This window comes from Diadema antillarum, unplaced genomic scaffold, assembly GCF_040938485.1.
Source record: "Diadema antillarum isolate AM-2024a unplaced genomic scaffold, OU_Dant_1.0 seq00000368_RagTag, whole genome shotgun sequence".
Taxonomy (NCBI): Eukaryota; Metazoa; Echinodermata; class Echinoidea; order Diadematoida; family Diadematidae; genus Diadema; species Diadema antillarum.
Genome location: NW_027271369.1, coordinates 2,715,679 through 2,740,713, shown reverse-complemented (window position 1 = coordinate 2,740,713; position 25,035 = coordinate 2,715,679). Strand labels below are relative to the sequence as shown.

Here is a 25,035-nt window from a genome sequence, read left to right as displayed (position 1 = left end):
AACACTCCACAATCCAGGTATATACCATATATCAGCAGTACTTATGTCATAATTTTGACCATTTTAATGTTTTGAAAAGCTGCCCGAATTCCATGTCACATGGCAATTTTTCACCTTTCACATTTCTTTGCCTGTCCTCAAATTAAAATCACCACAAACATTTAAGTTCAAAGGAGAAAGAATGACACTAACAACAGTTTTTTTGATTTATCATATGTTTTATTTTTGCAATAATAATCATATTCTCTAGTATTTTACACAATGTACAAATACAAAATTAGATTTTTTGAAATGTATTATAGCTAAGGCTATGGTCATCGTATGCATACATTATGTATGAAATAGTTACAAACATATTGTAGTACTGTGTACATGTCTAATTTTCTTACAAAAAATTGACAAAACATCGAGGGCGGAAGGAATTAATGTGTTATATTTTGAGATGCACTCGAAGACCAATACATGAAACAAATTCCAAAATCTGTCTTCTGAGTTTTCTGTTAATTGTCATATTCATCTGTGATGTGTATTTCGTTGCCGGTGTGCAAGAACTTTCCCTAGTCATGGTTGAAAGTTCACATGATGCCAGACAATGCCCCCATGTGCTGTGTACAAGCATGCATGCAAAAATAATGTCAGTCAATTATCAAAATATTTTAGTCATTTGTGAAATCACAGGATGCCTTTGAATCAGGCGCAGCTCTGCAACACTTCCAAAATAAAAGGGACGATATGAAATGTCACAACATTTATTGCCGGGAACCACTGGAACTTGATAAAAAACCTAAAATATCCACCTTGTCAACACCGGTCCGATCCATTCGGGCACCGCTGACTTGTGAATAGTTTATTGCAAATGCGTGTCTTCAGGTTACCAACGTCGATTGGTTCATTACGATACTAGTTATCGGCATCCACATTCTTCCATGATCGTGTCTTCATGAATGTCGAACTAGCACAGAGCCTTCCTCGAAATAGAGCATGTTGAACGGTCGTCGATTCCTTCATTTATGATACTCGTTATCGGCATCCACATTCTTCGACGATCATGTCCTCATGGTGTCGAACTAGCACAGAGCCTTCCTCGAAATAGAGCATGCTGAGCGGTCGGAGTTTGGTAGGCACGCAGCACGGTTCGGGGGTTCTCCTTTCCGGTTGGTGGAGTCGAATCAAGTCCTGCATGATAGCGTGGTTGCTGGGGTTGTCACCGCTGTGGAGCGGGCCCGAACAGGTGCCGATACACTTGAACGCGTTAAACTTCTTTGGGTAGATGATCCACTCGTCCCAGCCAATGCGACCGAAATCGACAGACATGTCGGCCCGTCGGCAGGGTCCCGCCATCTCCTGCTCGCGTCTCAGTTTCTCCTCGTGCAGAAGACGTTGTTGCTCGCGCTGATGTTTTCGGAGGTCCTTCTGCTTCTTTCGTCGGCGTTGTTCCTCGGTAGAGCGACGAACCCTCAGCGAATTTGTGGAGTCTCTGAGAAGAATAGGCTTTGTGTTGGCGCGAGAAAACACAACCATGGTGACGTCCTTAATGACCTCCTCAAAAAGGTCGAACTCGGTGACGGGCGATACGACGAAGTCGAGATCAATGTTGTCGGTGACACCATTTTCTAAGTTCTCTGCAGCAAGGAGAGCCTTTAGCACATCCTTCTCGTGGTCAACGTCGGAGTCGTCGTGGGCAATGCTCTTGACGCGCATCTCGATGTTGTACTCCACGGGGTAGGTTGAATCTTTGGCACTCGCAACCCACTGCTGAACGAGGTCGGTGATGTCAAACACCTCGCGGCCGTCGAAGTCGTCGTGATGAGCTAGAATCTCTCGGGAATGGAGCAGACGATAACAAGGGCCGCCGCCAGAGTGGTCGCAGGTTTCGTTGACACGCTGGTGCAGCTGCATGATGAATCCTCGGTTTGGTCTCGGGCTTAGGGTCGAGTTGAGTTGGACACGAAGCTCGGCGAGGTATATAGCTTCATCTGCCGGCTGGTCGAAAGTAGGAAATGACGTCATCCACCTCGTAACGTTCTTGACCGTTGAGTTTACACCTGGAATGAGAAGAAGAAACATTCAGTGGTTAGGTTGGGCTGAAGAAATTCACTGACAAATATAATATCTTCATGTGTGTATGTAAATGCATCATTTGTCATTTAAACTATAAGACAAAGCTCAGACGTTGTCCTTGTGAACAAATTGATTGCACAAATTAACAATGAATTCAGCATTTCAGACCAGACAGAATTATTATCACGCCAGCCAGTGCCGAGATCAAAGCATCAATACGTGAAGTGTGTGTTGAAAGCGTTCTTGCTGCTACACCCCCATTCAGACCCCTATTCATTTAACCCTACCCGTCTCATCCATGAAAAGAGGAACAACAAAAGACGCGCTGTGGTTTCCGAAGCCGCTGACAGAAATACAATGTCCAGACCTTGCCACGATGGGCGACCGAAAGTTATAACAGTGCGTCGTGAAGCGAACGCCGAAGGGAAAGCGCTTCGGTCGGTTTTTCTCTCTTCGCACCAAGCACAAAAGAAAGGCACGAATGGGTTAATGGTTTCTAGCTGAATGGTCCTTTTTAGCTTGAAGGATTATCTGGTAACGGAATAGCTCAGACTAGTTAATTAGAACACAATTTAGAGAAGAATGTGGGGGCTTCGACCAGGTGTTGCGGGAAACCTACTTTCGAGAGATGGAAACAAACTTTACAGTCCGTGTACTTCTAACACAGCGTAGCAAGAGAAATTCGCCTCGAGTTTCACGCACATGATGCAATGACAAGTTAAGAGCGCGACACATCTAACTGACAAATTAACGTCAATATGTGACATTGCCGAAATTTCTGATATCTTTGAAGTAATTTATGGCTTTCGAATACGGTAAACAAACAAATTCTCATCGTGGTCTCTCCCTCCCACTGTGCCCCCAACACACACATACATACATGCAATAGCTAGTCGAACTTACAGGACCCCTTTAACGAAGACGGAAAAGTCGGGTTATATGAAGAACTATACAACCATGTGATGATAATCGTTTGATGTAATCGCATACTGGCGAAAGGGATATGAAAGTCAAAGGCAAGGGATGTAAGCACACATATTGTTGCCATAGATCTCTATACGACACTAAACACGTATGATGAATCAAACCCCACATATTCAGCGATGAAAATAAACAAGTGCATTGTCTGATCGTACTGCAAACATCTTACGGCAAGACTGACTTTTCCCTATTTCCATTATCCAATCTTACCAGTTTTATACGACACAAACACACATTGCAGAAACATTCCGGCAGGTAGCATGTTGATGCGCGACGAACGGACATATACAATACATTTGTTTTTTATTCCAACCGAATCTTTTAAATCATTTTCAATACGGGCGGAGATGAAGGAAAATTCATCATTATCATCATGATAGTAATAATGACAATAATATTAATAACAATATTGATAATGATACAGTAATAATAACGATAATGGTAACGATAATGACAATGATGATAATAATAATAATAATGATAACAATAACATTAACAATTACAACAACAATAGCAGTGATAAAATCTTACCTTTGATGCTTCCCTGGAAACTCCGGACGGTATCGGCACTCTGGATGGCGCGGCACTCGGCAGGGGAAGGATCTAGTAGGTTGTGGCCCGTGTGCAGCGACTCGAACAGCTCCATCATGAACATCGACGACGAGTTGTGGTGCTGGTCAACGGCGAGCTCATGGTAGCTGGAGTGAACTAAGGCGCTGGGTGTGATGACGTTCCTCCGCGCTCTCGATGCGGACCCGTGGTGGTCGTCATCCCACGACCTCGGTGGGAGGTGCAAGAACGGTGCGAAGAAGCAATGCGCCGAAGAGATGAAGCAGACAATGAGTGTTCCTCGAAGGATGGAAACTGGAAGCGATTCCATGGTCGATTCCGCTGGTATTATCCAAGAAAGTATCTCCTTCCGAAAGTGTTGGCGATGGCAGTAGATATTCCCGGTTGATGAGTTTTCCTCTGGAGCTTCTGATGCTTCGGCTGATGTGTCACCTGACTGGAATGCAGAACGTGGATGTCTTCCGGGGTCGTCCAACGATGAGAGGTAATCCAGATAAAGCGAATTCTGATGATAAAAGTGATAACTTCCGCATATAACATATGGTATTGCGGTAGCAGTGAAATTATAAATGATATGTCACAAGTATTCAAGTATATTTTGAAATGATGTTGTCGCGGTTAGTTTCGTTTTGGAAATGACAGAAGTTGAAAGTTTGCCAGACATCTTAAATACACCAGACGGGACCCTCCCAGACAACCCAGTGCATTTGAACCCCAATCAGACAGCCTTTTCATCTTGCCTTGGTTCCACATGCGCGCGCATTGTGCTGGTATCTACATATTCATGACGAAAACCATTGAAGTGAGGGGCGCTAAATGGAGCAACGGTCTCGAGTCGCGAACACAAGGGACTCGGTCCGCACGACAAGTCCTGCATATCCAGTCTAGCTAATTAACATTGAATTGCTGCCTTTGTGACATCCTAAGTACACGATAATTAGTCGTAACGAAACGACAATAATGATACAGTGCAGCAAAGTGTAATGTGTTAGACCACTCCTTTTGAATCCCCGAGTTCCTCAGCTGAGTTTGAGAATGATGTTTTGGAGGGTTTCAGACAGGTTTAATTGGCAGCTTTACAAGCTCAGAGCTTCCATGCGCCTCTTCTGATATGGAGCTCTATATCCTATTTTACTTTTTTTCTTCTATTTTTTATTAGATAATCACATAAAAAACAACTTTGGCACGTAACTGAAGATTTAGTACATAAATTTGCATATTTAATTAGAATTTTGCATATATTTTATCGCCAGCATTTACTTTTCATAATAATAAAGCAAAATTAGCCAAGAGATGCTTAATAAAACCCTTGATGTTTCGCAGAGTGTTTAACTAGCGTTAATCGCTACAGAATGCACAATGTTCATTCTTTTATCCTCACGGCAATATGTTAAGGTTATGTAAACAAAAAGTTAATTTTTCTTTGTGATTTTTATTTTGTTCACAGATCTGAATTGTGTTTCACCTTGCTCAGCGTTTCTTTACTTTCCCTCAATTGTGACAGATGACATTTTCCTATCCTTTCCATCGTTTTTCCTATCATGCCACTAATCTAGCCATTCACATCCATCAGTAATTTTCTCTTTCTTTTACTTAGCTCTCCTTTATTGCCCACAGAGCGTGATGGTTTATTTCAGTAAAATTATCAGAATTTACGACAAGTATTTGACTCCATTGCAGATATTGACTTAACCAAACGTGTTGATGGAAATTAGTACGGTACCGAGAACTTTGCTGGAACTTTGCCGGAAAGATTAGACAAGATAATTATCGTTTTGCTAGGAATTCAAACCTTTCGTATGCTGGGGATAAGAACGACAGATGGGTCTCGCCAACATTAACCAAAAAGAAGAGTTTCAAATGCGATTTAACTACATTGTATCAAGGCATCAATCACATGTGGTCAACATAAACTATGCACGATAAAATTACTAAAAGTAATGACTAAAAGTAATTTGCGAATAATGAAGAATAACAGACATGAGAAAGATATTGTGAAAAGTGTATTCTATTAACCGTTGACCAACAAGATATGGCGTGTAATATTGCATAGTGATTCGTCATAGGTTTCTTTCTTTGTTCCAACCTCCCTCGTTGCACTGTGCAGTTTTATCTAGTTCATAATGTATACCATGTACCTATCAATCATAACCACCACACGGGCAGCAGAGCGGTAATGGAAACTTGCCTCACACAATGTGTATACGCTCAACGAACCGCATTTCGGAAGTACTTTTTCAAGTTCAAATTTACACAGCATCATGAGAAAGGACTCTTATAAACACACTTATCATCGTACTGCATTTAGTCCAGATAAATCTCTGAGAGTGCGTAGAAAGGCGGAAACCCAAAAGCATGCGCTAAGTTAAATGGCTTGTGAGCAATAAACGATTAGACGAGCCTCAGATTAAGAAATAATTCGCTTTTACGAGTTTGCATATTTGCAGGATTAGCCCCTACGAAAGGGAAACATGCACAGTGAAGCTGTTTACCGCACGAAAATAATGATTGTTACTGTGACCTAATAACATGTACCTTTCTCCTTACTTCTTAATGAGAAGCAAACAAAAAATGTCGCTTAATGAACCCCCAGGCAGTTGATTATTGGCTGTGTCAACTTCAGGTCAACTTAATGCACGTCCTTTGAAGGAAGGGATCACTATGCGTTTATAGAGGATCACGGGTACTATCATTATCGAAAAAGGTCCAGTCTATAATGATTTGCATTTTATAGCACACCATCAGTCTTATTATGATAAAATTATCAACATGTAAATCATAGTACAATGTAGTACAATGCAAACTTGGTCTGTATTTGCAAATTTGTGATGGAGATCATACGTCATAATAGTGAGATATCACTGTCTTATCACTGTAGGCATGTTGGGAGCAGAGGTTGGCAGAATACTTGATCGATATAGAGAGCGAGAGGGGGAGAGAGAGAGAGAAAGTGGTCATCATTATTTGACTTCTTCAAAGTAGTGATGAATTCAAGTTGTAAATCACGTTCTCTTTTATTGCAACGTGACGCACTAACACTGAAATGAGGCTTGTCATAATGTCAACGCTGAATGCCTTTACGGTGAGCGCAGTGGAAAGCTTCTGTGTCTTCAAATCCGCGCACATTGTACTGGAAACATCTAAACAGCTCGTAGAACTAAACTCCTCAAAAAGTTCAGCAAGTCCAATTTGACGTATAAAGATAAGTAATCAGGTTTTCTTATGATGTCACATTTTAATGAAATGATATAGTTTTGAGGGAAATATGATACGTCAAATTGGACTTGCAGATTTTCTTTTTTTGGAGGAGTTTGTATCATCCTCGGAATCTATCACAAAAGTCAGACTGGGTTTGTCCCTCTCTCTTGAACATGGCAAAGGGTAATTGTGTTCATCTGCTTGCACTAAAAAAGTCATGGTACCGGATTCTGTTTTCAACCAATACTGGATACTTTGTATAATATGCGAATATTAGACAGTGCATGGGTAATATACCATTACTTCGGGGCTTCCAAAATAAGGGAAAAAATAAATGGGTCATGTTTTTGCTACGTCATCCATATATCTTATTATTGTTAGGCATACTCAATTCTAACATTACACATTACATACTGAACGTAATGGATGTGAATTGGACAATGTTTCAGGACATGGACAGCTTATTCACGAGATTTAAAGGTGAGTGTACAACGTACTGGTATACCGTATATCAGCAAGTATGCCTCTTACGAAAAAGATCACCGGTCAAGATGAAATAAATACCCATATCCATAAGTTTACTATTGCAGTGATCAGTCCCTTTTTGTTTATTTCTTCTTGTTCTTTTCAGAGATATGCAATGTGCAAGCAGGGGGTGGGAGGGGTTACTCAGACATGTGTTATGCACTATAGTTATCCACTAGCGCATCGTCTGAAAAATGAACAGCGAATGGCATCTTACCTGCAAAATATATACCATCAGCCTCAACAGGGCGTGATGGTTGTGATCCCTAATGGTGAAAGCTCGTTTGCCTATAGTTGATATGACACTTGTCTAGCAATCAGTCCGTGGGTTCGAATCCAACACCCATTTTTGTGAAATCGGACTCCTGTAATATCGCTAGAAAAAAAAAATCCCATTTTCAGGGAAAACCCGAAATCGCACCCTTTTCGACGCTTTTTTTTTGGGGGGGGGGGGTGGGGAAGGGGGTGGGGGTGGTTACGCGAGTGAGTAGCAAGTTATATGGAGAAGTTCCCCTTTTGTGTGTGTGTGTGTGTGCGTCTGTGTGTGTGTGTGTGTGTACGTGTGTGTGGTCACAGAAAGAATACCTTAAAACATAATGCACCTGTTGGGTTGGTAAACTGGTCCCACATGATACTGCTTCTGAGAACGCCATGTTAAATCCTGCATGATGCTCGATCACGTCCGGTAGACCTATACAGTGTTTATCTTGTCCTAAATCCCGATCCTGACAGGCATTTATACGGCGAATAAAGCAAGTTTGGGGTCAATCATTGTGGAAATGAGATAGAAACATAAACTCCAAATTTGGTGTACCGGAATAGTACAATGTACGTGCAAATTGCCTCTCGAAAATCATGACAAGCTAAACTCACGAAGCGACTCGGAAGATTCTAGAATCACGCTCAAGAGGTAACTAATGTATATGAAAATCCAGGAGACAGAGTTGTGTTACGGACACAATCGATGACTTTGCTTTCAGTAACTTAACTTGAATTTATTATAATTATACATGTACAATAGTAGCGAGCTGAAACTCCTCACTACGGAGTTAAAAAGAAAAACGACAACAACATGGCGTGTATGCTGTAAAGTTGCTAGGGCTTTACCGAGGTTTAAACTTTTGTTAGTATACCATAGGCCTACAAGGAGATCTGAAGTTCCAAAGCAAAACGCTATCAGTGGGCCGAATGCATAAACGCTAGCAATTGCTTGTGCTAGCCTTTTACTCGAATCCGTATGCATAAAAACGAGCAATTGCTTGCAAGCAGAAGCTTTTGCTAGCAAGCACAAGCTATTGCTTGTTGCCCGCAAGCAATTGCTTAGAGACCAAGCATTTGCTTAAAAACGTATGCATAAAACATACCATTTGCTAGTTCTTGCTAGCAATTGCTTACGATTTTCGAAGCTCTGTAAAATGAGCTTGAGCTTTTGCTTAACCGGAACGTTCCCTTTTAAGTATCATTTTCATATTCATGAAAGAAAGACCACACTTGTGAAGGAGTGGTATAAATTTACAAGAAATTACTCATAAGTAGTGTAAGAAACATTTCAACAAGGGGAATGTCCAGTGGTTAGCACGCAAAATGTGATGAAAAACAGGTAGGATGTCTGACTTCAGTGGAGAGCAAAGAGACCTCTCTCCACGTGCGATCTGGCAGATCCGGGCTGCTGTAAGCTGCAGTGATGGGAATCAGCCAGTAATACGTGTGTGTGTATAGATGTGTGTGTATGTGTCTGTGTGTGCATTTCATAGCTCTTCTGCTATGTCAGGAAACGTTTCCACACACACATGCCCTTTCAAATACATGCTGCTACACTCGCCTTTGTTCTTGTGTTCGCACAGGCGTGACATCCCTTTTGTTGAAATCTCAAGCAATTGCTTGTGCGGGACAAGCAAAAGGTATTGGCATAAGCAAAAGATTATGCATATGGATTTAAGCAATTGCTTGAGCTAGACCTTTTGCTAGACGAGCTTGTGCTTTTGCTTGAAGCAATTGCTTACAAGCACTTGCTTGTTTTATGCATTCGGCCCAATGGGCTAGCATTGTTCCAAATGGCAGCTTAATAGTTTCAACACCATGCAAGTGGAACATGGGTTGAATTCGATGTTAGTGGCTTTGTTCATGGTGGGACTTTAAAGGGACATTCCGGAATATTTTAATAATTTCACATCATGCAGTACATAAATCAACAGCTCTATGTACAGATTCGTGATATTTGTTGTGGTCCTTGAGCAGAGAAACCAATAAATTGAAAATCTAAAACAAATCACACTGAACAGTGTTGATGACATCAGAGCCTCATATATTTCAGAAATGTAGCTGTGCAATTCCATTACAATACCACTTGCTAAACAAGTTCACCTGTGAAGAATCTATTCATGCCTTTTTCTTTTGTTCTGCTTCCTTGAGCCCCAACTCATGCATTCTTATGGCGAGGCTGCCATGTCATCATCCTTGTTCATCGCAATTTGTTATAAATTTTGAGAACATTCTCATTCCTCATCCCAATCACTATAAATTCTGAAACTCTGTACTCAGTTTAACTGATTTAACTGTTGTTCAAATGTAAAAGTCTGAAAATCATCCGGAGGTCTCCTTTAAAGTCATCATTTATCCGACTTTTCTCATCTAACCCACGCCCTTACCTCTAATCATCGGGATAGGTCAAAGCCATGTTAGCAAAATCTCTGCTCTAAGGAGCTACTAGTATAACAATTGCATCATCATGAATGAAGAAAACTATTGACAGTCGACAAAGAATATTATGAGTCTTTAGAAATGGAATTCGACCATGTTTCTCTCGTATAGTACATGACTTGTAAAAGGATGTAACTATTATGAGCCAAGACCCCGTTTATACAGTGCGAGGCTCGGCCGCGGCTCGGCCGCGGCTCGGCCCAGCCCCGCTTCACGGTGTAAACGCGCAAAAGGCCAAATGCGAGACCAAAATTGGCCTCGCATTTGGCCTAGCTCTGGAGGTGGTCTCGGCCTTTTCTCAGTGTAAACGTAAAATGGGTCAAAGTTTAATGCGCGGCCAATTTTAGTCTGGCTTCCAAACCCTCTGCCTGTACTATTTCGCTGTTGAGGATATTAACCCCCTCAACGTTGAAAACTAGTATAGTTTAAGGTGATTTTGTCCTGTAAAGGATTTTTTTTTTTTCCTTCGGCAAAGGCCTTTGCCCGAACGGCGACTTCGTCGCCACGGAATTCATTTGGCAAAGGGTCTGAAAACCAGACAATACCAAATTGCATTTGTTTAAAAGCAGAGCGCCACTACGACAACATATTGAAAGGTTTGAATCAAAAGCGCGGCCGAGCCCGGCAGTGTAAACGGACAAAATTGCGGGGCTCCGGCCTCGCAATTGAGGCTGGGCTCGGCCGCGGCTCGGCCCAGCCCCGCACTGTAAACGGGGTCTAAGAAAAAAAGACACGGGCACTTGCATGTGCCGCATTGAATGAAGGATAGACCTGCATTGAATGAGAGCACAGAGACAATTCAGTGTGATCAGAAGGTTCGCTGATGACAAAGGTAATAATCATGTTTATCTTTCCTTCACATAATATTGACAATGTTGCATTAAATAGTATTGGAAGAAACATTTGTTAAAACATTGCTAGCAGTGAGTGATGTGATATCCAAAACATATGTTATCTTTTAGATAAACTGGTATACAAAAGCAAATGGTCACAAGTGTGACTTTGCAAGATTTTTTTCAAGGTCATTCAATGTGAGACGAGATAGAACGTATGATAACATCTTTTACCAACTTTGAAATAATCTTGTGTGGTGAGAATAAAGACTTACACCTTTTTCTTCAAGGCCTGAATAATATATCAACGGACATTTCTGAGTGAGAAGCGAATGGTGAGCTGCGAGTTTGATAAAGAGCCTATATTGGAGTAATGTGTAATTGGTTGGTGACGTCAGCGTGTACTACGGTATCCAAAGCTCGGCTGCATTTGCTCCCTCAATGGTGTGCGTGATATGATACGTTCTCTGTAAATGTCATGTGATGAGCAGTCGACTAATCGGCTAATGCGAGAGTGTCTTCTATCTCTGAGTCGCTGCAGCTTGCTGCCATCACACGGGTTAAGGAGACGGGACCTCCTTGACCAAAATGACAGATACCGAGTACCTGGGCACCGTTTCATGATAGTTGTCAGCCCTGACAAGTTGTCAATCTCTGGTAAATTACCATAGTAACGATGAGTGACCGGAGCTTCTCAGCCAGTCAAAACCAAAGATTTTACTGGAATTGCCAGAGACTGACAAAATTGCCTGCTGGGGTCCGTTTCATGAAGTCATCACATAAAAGTCTTCACATAAATCTCAGATCGGTCAAAGTCGCTCATATATAGCTATGAGAGACTTTTGAAGTGAAGTAAAATTACTTTCAAGAAGTCTCTCATAAGCGTGTCTTATGAGCGAAAAGTCTCTCATAATGGACTGACAAGAGGTACGCTTTGGGGCATTTCCCCAAATACGTAATAAAGAAACCAGACGCGTGTTATGATTGTTACAAAATATCCGGTCAATGTGCGCACGCGCTCACATCTGAACGCTTGTTGCTGCCATAGCGCGCAGAGGGCGCATTCCAGCGTGTTTGCATAACCAAGGCGACGACATGCCTTGAAATTGTTTACATTATCCTGCTCCCATGATCAACTAACTTCACTGCGGAATTAACTTAGAAAGTCTGTGGACAATATCAGAAGCTGGTTGTGAGAAGCCGAACAAGCCCGAAATTTCAACTATTGCTGGAAGTGGAGTGAGTAAGTATATAGGACAACTGTTCTTTGAATTTGTTTGTTTGCCTTTTTCCGGATTTGTCTATAGCGACCTCCAGAATATAAAGTGTCGACTACTTTACTTCAAACAGTCGATTCTAACTTTCAAATAAGTGTCCCTTGTATGACAAACCAACTTATAAACAATCTTACCAACTTAAACCGATTAATCCCGTGGTTTGATATTGTTTCATGTAAAACTCGAGTGTTTGTACCTGACGACGGTTCGAATATTCGTTGGGGATCATTCATCACAATCACATTACATCTGATACGGAAGTAGAGGACTGGTCCTGTAGTATTCCGGTCTCAACATAACATACAACTGTAAATCTTCAACTCTGTTGCTTTATGTGCGTTGAGGAGCATGTAGTTTTGAATTTCTGCCCGCGCCAATGTCTATCCAATAAATCTTGGATATTATTAATCGAGGAAGCTTCAACAACACTATGGAGGCAATCTGTTCCAATCGGCAACTACTCTCTAGCTGAGTGCTTCGCAGTTCTATTCTTGAGCGTTTGGTGAAGAGTTTGAATTTATGACCTGTTGATGAGTGAATGGCTGGTTCGAAGAACGTCACATTTTTTTTTTCATTCTTTAATGCATTTAGAGTCTTATTTCATTGCTCACCTGATATTTTGATATATCCATGCAAACTTCTTGTCTGGTCTCGTTTTTGTTTTGTTTTGTTTTGTTTGTTTGTTTGTATGTTTGTTTTAATGCGTCGAGGAGATAAACCTTCGCTCATATTTTTTCCATCTTCTTTCCTCCGAACTTGCGTCTCATCTTTTTATGGCAATCACGAGCACGTGTAGGTTATATACCGACATTATTTTGTGGAATGTGTAGCTTATCTGCTAAGCCGTCGTTGAGGCATCGCTCATTTTCTTAATAGAATCTAGTTTCCACGCAGAGACACTTTTCCTTTTTGTATTTTCTCTCGGGGATCCTTCGAAGTACATTATAGGCCTACACCTGTCTATTATGTTGACCGTTTAAAGGGATCGAAACTTCTTCACACTGTTTGTTCAAAATTTTCACTCGCCACCTTCTTTGCCAATAAAATCCCAGACGAAACCAGCTTGAACGGACTTTAGCATTTGACGCTGATGGCAGAATAATCATCTCTACAAATCAGCGACAAAATGACAGTTTGAGCGTGACCATCACCACTCTCTCCAGTAGATGCCGATGAGTCGATGACGAATGACAGTAATGGCATAGACACGTATCTACATACAGCTGTAGTACATGTACATTCAATGGGAACGTTGTACTGAACTTCGGAAATTTGCAATGATTTCTGCAGGCAAAGCACACAATGCTACGATCTCGGCCACTAAAACTATGTGAAGTCCATCGATCGAAGTAATCCTCTTTGTGGTCTGCATATTGCGTGGCGTCTATACTATTTTGTCAATAACAATACTTGGCTGCAAATGACTAGTTCCACATTCAGCTGACAATACGGTGGTCAAGTTCTGCTAGGGTTCTCAAAAAATTTCTATGATGTTATTTTGTGGGGCGTCACTACGTTCTGTAATCAAATTTCTATGTCTTTCTCAATTCCTGTACACTTCATTTCATTTCATGACAGCTTCGCCTCCCTGATCCTTGCTTCCATCACATCAGAGGGTACTTAGACTGTCCTTGTCATGGAGGAAGGAATGAACGCCAGCGTGTCAACGAGCATTGCGTCTCAATCCAGCGGCTGCACAAGCGACGGGAGTGCTGGGCTTTCCGCTCTATTCAAACCCATTAGCGCATCACTGCCTGAAGATGTTGCTGCCATCGCGCTACCAGCGTCTCAGCCGAGTGATTCCGGGGAATCACTGGTGAAAACTGCAGCCACAATTCCCCTGAGTAATTGTGACGACGTGGGCAAGGAATGCAACGCATTGAGTGACAGCGACGAATGCTCTTCAGAGGCTAGTGACGACGGGGAGATAACGAATGACGAAGGGTCCGTGCATCTCTCGGAGTACGACAGCAACGACGCCATCTCTTTCGTGGAGAGCTGCTCATCCGTCTCCAACTTCAGCGACTCCAGTAGCAGCAGCTGCACCAGCAGCACCAGTAATAAGCAGACCAAACGGAAGAGAAAGAGTAGTAGCTGCATTAGTCGCCGCCGCACGTCGAACAGTGATTCCGAGGATAGCGATTCGGAGCACGAGCCCGCGGCAACGAACAAAAATGATAGTGGGCAAAAGTTCATTGACCTGGGCGAAGAGGAGGTTGAGTCTGTATCAAGTGACAATGCCGATGAAGGTCGCTCGCCTACTAAAGCTGCGACAGAGAGTGACAGCAAAATAGCCTCTACGACATCAAATGATAAAATTGTCAGCATCTGGGATGTCGATGTCGATGATGTGCCGCGAAGACCGGTCAATAAGTCCCGGAAGCTCTGGACCGACCGAGATCATCATGAAACCATGCCCGGACAGCCCCGCGGACAGACTCCTCCGGGAAGGAACACACGATATCTCGGCGCTTCTCACGGATATCAGAGGGGCTATGGCCAGCAGGGCGCGCCCTTTGGACGGTCTGCCTACCCAAATAACTGTCCAAAGTTTCCATCTCATTTTGCCTCCGGACTGGGTAGGGGGATCACGAGGAATGACTCAAAGCGATTCGATGCCAATATGCGGCCACCAGGACCTCCGCAAAATACATCCTGGAATTACACGCAGAACCGCCGTCAGAATAACCCGTATTGCCACTATCAGCAGCACCAGCGGTATTTTGCGATGCCGCGAGGGTCTTATGCCAGTGTTGTTCAGCGTGCACCGCCCACAAGAAATGTACATCAGGATAACCCCACCTCATCTTCACAAAAGGTTCATAATGCGGCTCGAAATCCCAACTATAAAAATAATTCCAAGGAAAACCAGTCGGTACATCCCTACTCGCACACTCAGAGCTATAACCGCGGAAAGGCGACCGCCGCACAAATTCTCCAGCAGCAGCGTCATCAGCAGGCACAATGTCAGCAACAGAACGAAGCGGAAAAACAGAACCAGGATAAGCACACCTCTCAGAACATGAAATGTTGGCAGCCTCCGAGTGGACCGGGTGTCAAACCAATTACGATCGGCGAACAGAGATTGTACATCGTCGAGCCATCATCAGGTAGACCGCTCATTGCCGAAGAAGACCCGGCTATCATTCGAGCCATTCCTCCAACGCCTCGCCCCTTCGTCATGTTCCCTGGAGGAGCCCAATTACCTCTCACGCAGGGAGACGCGCAAGGGGATAATATGATCGTTGGGGGAATCCCCCAAGCAACGCCAGGCGGAACGTGTCGCAATGATAAGCACTGGTCGTCGCAGACAGTAAGCAATGTTGGCTCGCACCGCTTCGCTCAGAGGCCTGCTAGACAGAACTCGTCAATACACAACCGTCTCTCGGCATTCAGCGCACTGCCATACTTATTTTCTTAGTACTGCACCTTGACAGCTGACGCAACCTTGCATTACGAATTGTATACTTACATCATTCTAAAATTGCGAATTGAAGAACGAAATAAGACGTAATGAAATTAAAAGTCCACCTGACCTAATACAAACCCAATTAAGGAAAACAGAGCAATTCAACAGTGATTTTGGATATTGGATATTTAACTATTATGCATAACCACGTGTGAAAAGAGAGGAATTTTACCCGTTTGTTACTGGATAGGCTGTTCCGTCCGAATCGCTGACTCAACACCCTGACGTGGGTGTTCCATACACGCCTGTGATTGATTATTTTATACGAAACAATTCATGTCATATCATAATAATGCGTAATTCGTCCACATCGTCATAATAATTCTGTGTAGGTGATGGTCTCATTTTTCCATGCGCTTGTAGAGCGTTCTTCAGTACCCCATTAACATTCAAATGGAAACACAAAACAAATTAGACAGCACTCCTATTGCAACGTTTGCCCTACACGTTTCGATCGAGAAAGATATAAGCAAGAGACTTAGATACGTGATTGTAATGTTACTGAAAGACTCCTCTCTTAGTACACTATTCAGTCTGATATTAATGACATCCCATATGACAATCCCACAACACGTGGGTTGAGATTGATTGTGTCTACAATCCCGGTCTAAAATACGAAATGTGCAATCTCTATAACCTCAACTTGGAATTTCCCAAACTATACAAGACAATATAATAATAGAGTTGATAACGTTCCATTGACACGCTCTACACCAGTGATATTAACAATGTTTGTATTGTCGCAATGACAAGGCAAAGTATGGAATATGGAATGTCAGTGAGTAAGCATAGCAAGAGTACATTTCCACATAAGTGTATCTCTTCATAGGTATGAGACGTTAGCACATGCTACTCCACTATAGTATACACTCGTAGGACCTTTATACTTCGCTGTACAGTATCATGAAACCACGTGGTAAGTCGCCCGCACCATTATCATTGTATTCTGTGCAAGTCACACATTACGCTAATCGTGTGGGATTATTATCTAACTATATGTTGTCTATTATGCATTTACAGATGAAATAAACGATGAAATCATCTTTGTTTCTTCATTATTCGTATTTCATGTCTGCAGAACTTTTCGAATTATTGTTTGTGTCGTCTTTTATCTGTACCTATACGTATTTCATATATTTTACGAATATCTATATGTAATTAATGAAATAGGAATATCAAAACTTCTTCTCATGTTATGGGTACTTATGAATTCAGCATATACAGGGTGACTGATTAGACAAGAATGACAACATAATTTACTATACTTTGTAGTAATGCACAATTGCATTTATAGCGTTCTGTGACACGAACATTTCACAGACTTTGTCCTCCAAGAGGTACGGATTGCGCAAGGGGAAACGAAATATACAACGTAGAGGCGCAACTGCAACAGGATCCATTTTAATCCATCTTATCAAGTTTGTGGAGCCTTTGCTGGTTACTGTATTTCTAAATTGAACCGATTTTTATATTCTTTAAGCAGAATAAGCTCAAACAAAATGAAATGATTTAAGTTTTATTTCAATAGAATCGACGAATGTAGAAATTTAGAGAAAAGAATTGAATTTCGAAGTTCCATATGTCTTTAGCAACACAATAATACTGGACGTAATTACAATCATGTCTTTTATCATTTGGTGAGTTGATGACGTCATTGCCACACGAACATTATTCATTGGCCCGTACACAAACTTATATAGGTTTCCATTTGTTGAAATGAAATGAATAAGAATACATGTAGGACCTACTGTAGTTCCTTGGCATAATATTATACTCATTGCGATGTTGCAATAACTTGGCAATGATGATTCAGCTGATTTGAAGCATAATCAAAATTGATGTCAACATGACTGAGATAATATAACGCAAGCTTGATTCTGATGACTGACAATGTCGTTGCCTCTGACACAGCTTTAGAGGTAAGAATATTGGATGTAGTTCTATCATGATTTTATGTTCCTTCTCTTGTTGTGTTTTATTCATTTCCTTGTGGTCAGGTTTAAGACGTTTCTTCTTTGTTGGTAACAGAACTCATTACAAGAAAATTTGGCCCAAAAAAAGAAGAGTGAAATAGTTATACATTATTGCACCTAAGTAATATTCTTCATCATATGAACGGACATGCGAGAAAATCAATAATAAGATCATTATTAATCCATAGAGGGGCTCCACATAGAATGTCACAGCACCGCAGATGAAGTTAAGTCAGAGCACTATCTGTTTCCATTTCCACAGTTATTTCGTTATCATTTTTTTATACCCCTGCTGAGGTCGGGTGGCCGGTCGGGCGGCCGGTCGGGCGGTCGGTCTTTGGCAAAGTCTTGTGGAGCGAAATGCTCCTTCAGATTTTTTAATCAATTAACCCGAAATTTGGCACATGTGACCGCCATTATTAGCAGATATGTGAGACACCTTTTTCGTTAGTTACTAGTAATACGTTGCCATGGTAATGGCAAATTTGTCTTAAGAATCGGACGAAAATATATGGATCGAACTACATGCACGCAGTTTTAAGGCAATTCTGTTGAAATTTGACACGTGATTAATGTAATATGTACATGTAGTTGTGCACGACATCTTTCTTGTGAGTGTCAAGAAATGTGTTGCCATGGTAACAACATTCGTACAGAAATCATGCAAGCTATTTTTTTAAAAATCAAACTACTCTCTTTAGAGCATTCGAGTTGGAATTTGGGACATAACGATCGATCGCTGTAATATCATGCTATGTAGTGCAGTAACTATACACAGCCCAGTCGCTGTACATGGTACGTCGCGACAGCATAGCGTAACAGCGTCTGGCATACCTTTTGTGGATGTCAACAAACGTGTTGCCATGGCCACTATTTTATATCAATCATACAAAAATTCATTGGTCGAACTACTCTTAAACTACTCCAGTTCTTTAAAGCTTCAAACGAAATTTGGCACACTGTTTGTGTAGCTTAATGCTAAGTCGTGCAATACATTTATTTTCAACAGGAGCGGAAAGTGCGTTGTAATAGTAACTGCGCGTTGTGGCCCTGAGAATCCGGTAAAATCCTTGTGGATCGATCTCCAGTTTTTGACCAATCTAAACAGCATTTTGCACACATGTTGGGCTTACAGACTGCACTGTAAAGGTGTGCAAGACATATTTTCAACAGTATTGAAGAGTGCGTTGCCATAGTTATATTCACAGCGCATTGTGGCCCTATAATACGCATCATGTAAAAGGCTTTTGGATCTTCTGAAGTTTTAAAGCAATTACAACAAAACGGTACACATAATATTGACCTTAAAGTAAAAGTGCAAGAAACATTTCTCATCAAGAGCAGAAAGTGCGTTGCCATAACCACAGCACATTATGTCCTCCAAATCTGGTAAAAGGCTTGCACATCAAACCACCTCTCCAGATTTTAAGCAATTCAAGCCAAATTTGGCACTTGTTCAAAACACCTTTTTTCAACACTAGCGGAAAGTTTGTTGTCACTGAATAGTATATATAATATATAAGCCTACATAAATGGCCCTCAAAACCAGGTAGAAGGCTTGCGGATAGACGTACTCGTTCCGTTTTTGAGCAAGTCAAACAAAATTTTGCATAACCAGTGATAACGTCGAGCTCAACGTGAAAAATGTGCAAGACACATTAACAGAATAATGGAAAGTGCCTTGCTGTCTGAACAGTGCATTATGACCCTTAAAATCAAATGAAAAGCTTCCTGCTCGAACTACTTTTCCAGGTTTCAAGTGTTTTAAAAAAAATTGACACACGTGTTGACCTCGAATGAAATTTGTGCAAGACTCTTATCGCGGATATCTAGTATATTGCCTTGGTAACAGTGCATTATGGTCCTCAAAATCATGTTTCAAAGGGCTTGCCGATCGAACTTCTCCAGATTTTCCAGCGATTTACAAGGAAATTGGCACACGTTGAAAACTCGATGAAAAGTTGTGCTGGACAATTTTTCAGAAGTCCTGAAGAGTAGGATGTCATGGTAACAGCACACTGGCAAAAGATCGCGAAGTTTAAGATCGCGATCTTTAAGATCTCGAAGTTTTGCCAGTATGACCGCAAACATCCCGCGTAACTTTTCGAGGAACTTCTCGCGAAACTTCCCACTCAAACTAGGAATATTTCCCGGACCCTTGCCAGTCATGCCAATCATGAACACGATTAACTGAAACTTTGCAAAGTTTGTCACATGACAAGTACTCAGAGGTGCCTCCGAAGGGCGCGGCCTTTGTGATGGACAGGTGTTCATTGTTACGTCACAATCACTAGCCATCAGATGGCGTACTCTCTCGTCTTTCTTGCGCACGCGCACTAGACTGATCCAAGCTGTCGGTGTGGACGGACGACAAAAGATCGATAAGATTTCGCTGGACCGCGGCTATTGTGTGTAGGCCTACTCTGAGGTTGGGTGTCCGGTCGGTTGGTCGGTCCTTTGCGAAATCTTGTGGATCGAACTACTCCTTTATTTTTTAACCCTATTAAGCCCAAGCTATTCTGACCCCTCGCAGGCCCAAGGGGGGGGGGGGCACATTGGCCTCCTATATAACTTTTTTTATTATTTGATGTATCATCGTCATATTTGGCACATGGGTAGAGTAACTCATACTCTACATGACCGTACATTTGAATTTTCTCAAGGTCACCCACGGAGGGCGCTGTTTACCAAAATATAAAGAAATACATAAGAAATTTGCTAAAAACATGATTTTTCTGTCTAATTTCTTTATCCCCATTATACATGTCTTATTATAGACCAATCATCTTCATATTTGCCACAAATGATGAACAAGTGGAATCTTATTATTTGTTATAGTTGAAATTTCTCAAGGTCACCACAAGGGGGGGGGGCTATTCATATCAACATAAAGAAGTAGGCCTACATTATGAGACCCGAGATGAAATGTTTGGGATGGGTACATGCAGTTGTGACATTTCATATTTGCATAATAGTGGAATTTTGAGATTGCAAATTGATGATAACTAAACTAATGATATTAGAGGCATAACTTGGGTGAAGGAATAGATATAACACAAAATAGAAGGGCAACCTTTAGAATATATTATTGTTTCCAATTATCTCTATTATATCTATTGTTTTATACCTTTGTCACATAAAAACAAAGGAAATAATAAGAAAAACTTTCCACAACCATAATTACTTCAAGTTTTGCTCCTTCAACAAATTTCAGCCAAGAAACACCCATTTCATACACTGTAATGCTGTTAAATGAAATGGGAACAGAAAAAAATGCAAAATTTGACTGACATGGTTGTCAGTTTATGGTTGCCATGGCAATCAGCAACATCAAATATAGCTAACTTATACATCAAAATGTTCGCAATAAGATTTTAGGAAAAGTCACCAAATTTGGTTGAAATCGTATAAAGGGCTAAGGAGTGGCAAATGAAAATCTGGTAGGGGGCACAATGTGCCCCCTCCCCCCGGGCTTTATAGGGTGAAGCAATTAACCTGAAATTTGGCACGTATACCGGTATGTGACCGCTATTACAAGTGATGTGCCAGACACAACCCGTTAGTTTCGAGTAATGTTTTAGCATGGTAACGGCAAAATTTTCATAATAATCAGACCAAAATGTGGATCGAACTATGCACGCACACAGTTTTAAAGCAATTCAGTTGAAGTTCGGCACATGAGACCATCAAATCCATGTATATAGTATGTCGCTGTGCAAGACACATTTTTGGTGATTGGCAAGAAACGTGTTGCCATGGCAACATCGTTCTTATACAAATCATGCAAAATTTGGGGATCCTCTTTCTCTGTTTTGAGCATTTGAGTGGAAACTTGGGACATAATGATTGTGATTACAGTTGTGCAAGACCCCGGTGCAAGACAAAATTGTTCAAGTTTGACTGAAGTGCATTGCGATGGTTACAGTGCATGACTTGTATGGCTCCCAATTAGGGGGAAAAAAAAAACCCTTGTAGATGTAACTTCTCAAGTCTTTACGCAATTCACATGAACTTTGGTAAACTTTTTCAACTTGATGAAAAGTTGTGCAGGACAAATTTATAAGAGTAGCGGAACGTTTGATACCATGGTAACAGCGCATTATGACCCTCAAACCTGGAAAAATCCTTGCAAATTGAAATTCTTCTCCAGTTTGTACACGATTCAGAAAAAAAAAAGAATGATGCGCGCGGTGATTACACCGTCATGAAATGTTTCTAGTTTTCCTTCCAAAGAGTAATATATCAGCACTTTGATAACTGAATTCTTCGTCTACACAAAATAATGAATATGAATTATTTGTAGTTAGATATGAAGCCATATTTTACTGGTGTTGGTGCAGAGTTTAAAGAAGATTCTTGTCCTCTGAAATGGTGTAAAGAGGAGAAATTTTCACGATTACGATGAAACGGGGGCACGTTGTGACCATTATCCCCATGCATGGAGTTGAGTGACATCTACTATAGGCAACTTTCCAATAGCGAACTAGGAATGTTAGCTTCATTGGAACAATAGAAGTGTACGTGTGCGTTTGTATGACCGTGTATGTGTATGTGTGTGTATGTGTGTGTGTGTGTGTGTGTGTGTGTGTGTGTGTGTGTGTGATGTGAACGTGTTCTAATATTACAATAATTAATCACTATCCTTTCTGCAACCCCCTGGGATGGTCTGCCAGGGCAGGCAACTCTGTGACTGTGTATAACCCACATTAATAGGTCTCACCATCCGCATCACACGAAGATCCTTGCAGTGAATCTAAACCTCGGCCCTTGGACGTGTGTGAACGCTTATTCTCTCTCAAAATAAACAATACATATACAATATTCCAAAACATGCGTCTCTAATACATATCATATTGTTATGTATTGGTCATGAATGACAGAGGCACCCTAAGACCAGATACCTCAATGGAACATGGAACACTTGGAACATAATGAAACCCCTCTCCAATACAGGTTGTTGTGTGATCGAACAGTAGCTGCATCCCAACGTGGGCTTAGAGCATACTTAGAATATGGACCTACATGTGTAGGTCCATGCTTAGAATAAGCCCACGAATGTTGAAACCGAAAGTTCCATCCTCAGAAATTGCATGGGATGAGAATTGGTCGCCTCGTCATGCCCATGGCATCCATTCTCGGGTTTGCCAACATCGATCACGAGGGGAAATAATCAGACGTTGATGGACGTCGCATTCGTCCACCTGCCGCTGACATCACAGACGCGAAGCAGGTCACGTGCATTGGGCAACAGGGAGCTGTAGATTTTTGCGACGCGGACGTTCAGAGGGAGAAAAAAGAAAATAATGGTCTGCACATGCGCAACATTGCTTACCAAAATAGATCTCGCGTCGTCTGAGTTTTCACTGTCGGTTCTGGGCCATTGTAGCGTCTGCTCAAATTCACGACGCAGAGAGATGCACTGATCGTATGGGGCGCCATTTTACTTTGTCTAGGCTGCGTCTTCGCGTAATCTAAAGCTACTTTGCAACACGACGCAGGTAGAGCGGAGAACGGTCAATGCAGTCGTCGTCTGAACGTCCGCGTCGCGCTATCTAAAGCTCCCTGATTTGCAAAGATGAGAGCGTCAGCAGCTGTGCCTCATGACAGTTGTAACACTCACTTATGCTATCACGTTATGTTCAGTCAGGGAGGTGGAAGAAGTTTGTTCCACCTCCCTGGTTCAGTGTTATAAGTTTTGCTTACTTTCGTATACATGTATTGATTAAAGGGATGAGTATTGGTGGATATGAGAATTGGACTTTTAAGTTTTTGCAAGATACCAATAAAACACTTGTGAAATAGTGCAGAGCATACCATTTTAAGAGGACTAAAAGTTTATTTGAGGAAAATCGGGTTTGAATTGACTGAAACATCCAAAAACAAAGTAAAACAAAGCGATCGTAATAAAATGTGGGTCCCACACTTTATTAGAATAACTCTGTTTTGGATACATGTATCTCAGCCATTTCAAAAACAATTTTCATCAAATAAAGGTTGAATTCCTCATGAAATTACATGCTCTTTCATATTTCATAAGAGGTTTCTCATTATCTCACCGAAAAATGTTAGAAACCTGAAATTAGGTCTCAACCAAAACTATACGATCCCTAATAAGTTTTGGGTTACGTAACTAAACATTTCGTTTAAATGCTGTTAGTATGCATACAGGCCCGTAGCCAGGGGGGGTGCGTCGGGTGCGTACGCACCCCCCCAAATTCTGAAAGGTCCACTTTTTCATAATAACGGTTTTTAGCAATTCTCAAGATAACAATCCAAATAAATATAAAGACACATTATATGCTACGTAAATGTGGAAGAGTACGTTTAACAATGTTAAAAATAATTGTACGAAACCCTTTTGTTGTATGAACCATCGGATCGTCCCCATGCACACAAACACAAATGTTATGTATCAATTTGTGCGAGCTATTACATATTGAAAACTTTCGGTCATCTGCGAAGCCGCGCTTCCGCGCGAACGCTACAACACGTAAAACGGGTCAAAAATCGACGCATTTTTCCACAAAATCTGCCATAACTTTTAAACTGTTTAAGAAGCAAACTTGGGGCGCCCGGATTCTGAAAGTGGACACTTTAGGGATTATTTATGTGTATATATCTTTATTGTAACATTTGTAGCAGTGACGCAAATTAGATCAGAAAAGTACCTTCTGAGTAGAATTGTCTATGGCGAACAGTCCAAATTTGACGAATTTGAGCATATTTTGCCGTCTTGCAATTCTTCCAGACGGGATATCTCGAGAACGGAAGATCGCACAAACTTGGGGCGCACGGTTTCAGAAAGTAGAGGTTCTGCCCATTTTTGTGACATAAGAATCTTGTCCATTGGTTGAGCAGTCCTGACGCAAATTTGCAGTAAAGCTAGACTACCCATTCACAATTGCTGTCATAGGGAACGTGTACAATCCATACAGAACTATCACGTGACGAGACTACCAACGAAAATTTGAGCCGTTGTCCTTCACTGTCTGCCGTTGTCAGCAGTGTGAATTCCTGTGATTTCAAGCTTTTGTTTCTCGCCAAATATCATTTTCAACGCAATATCCAGATACAGTTGTATGTGAGACATTATCTAGATACGTAGCAGCCTTATTGACAACATAACTGTTAAGTTTGGGAGCAAAAACGACCAAATACATTCCACATTCCATCTCATTTTTCGATGATGGCTGTAGTCGGACTGGTGCATTTCCTTCGGAGGTGGTAATAATGTAAGTAGTTGCAACGGTCACCTTGCCACCTGCTGTCTGCAATCGGGCGCTTATATACACGTGTTGTACACAGGTAATCAACTGAAATAATGTTGTAAAGGAATGATATGCTACTATAATTTAACAAATAAGAAATAACCATTCCAGTATGTATCTTAGTGTGCACAGTAAGACAGATCAAATCAAATAGGAAAACATCTGAGCACTAAGCCTGAG

General features: G+C 41.5%; 1 protein-coding gene across 1 annotated transcript; it reads right to left on the bottom strand.

Moving 5' to 3' along the window:
• Positions 1-874: 874 nt before the first annotated feature.
• LOC139731374 (nodal homolog 3-A-like) lies at positions 875-3,922 on the bottom strand. Its single transcript, XM_071642266.1, has 2 exons — positions 3,574-3,922; positions 875-2,045 (listed from the first exon to the last, which is right to left on the bottom strand). Exons 1-2 carry the CDS (start codon positions 3,920-3,922, stop codon positions 1,021-1,023), a joined length of 1,374 nt encoding a protein of 457 aa, XP_071498367.1. The 3' UTR covers positions 875-1,020.
• Between the last annotated feature and the right edge of the window lie 21,113 nt (positions 3,923-25,035).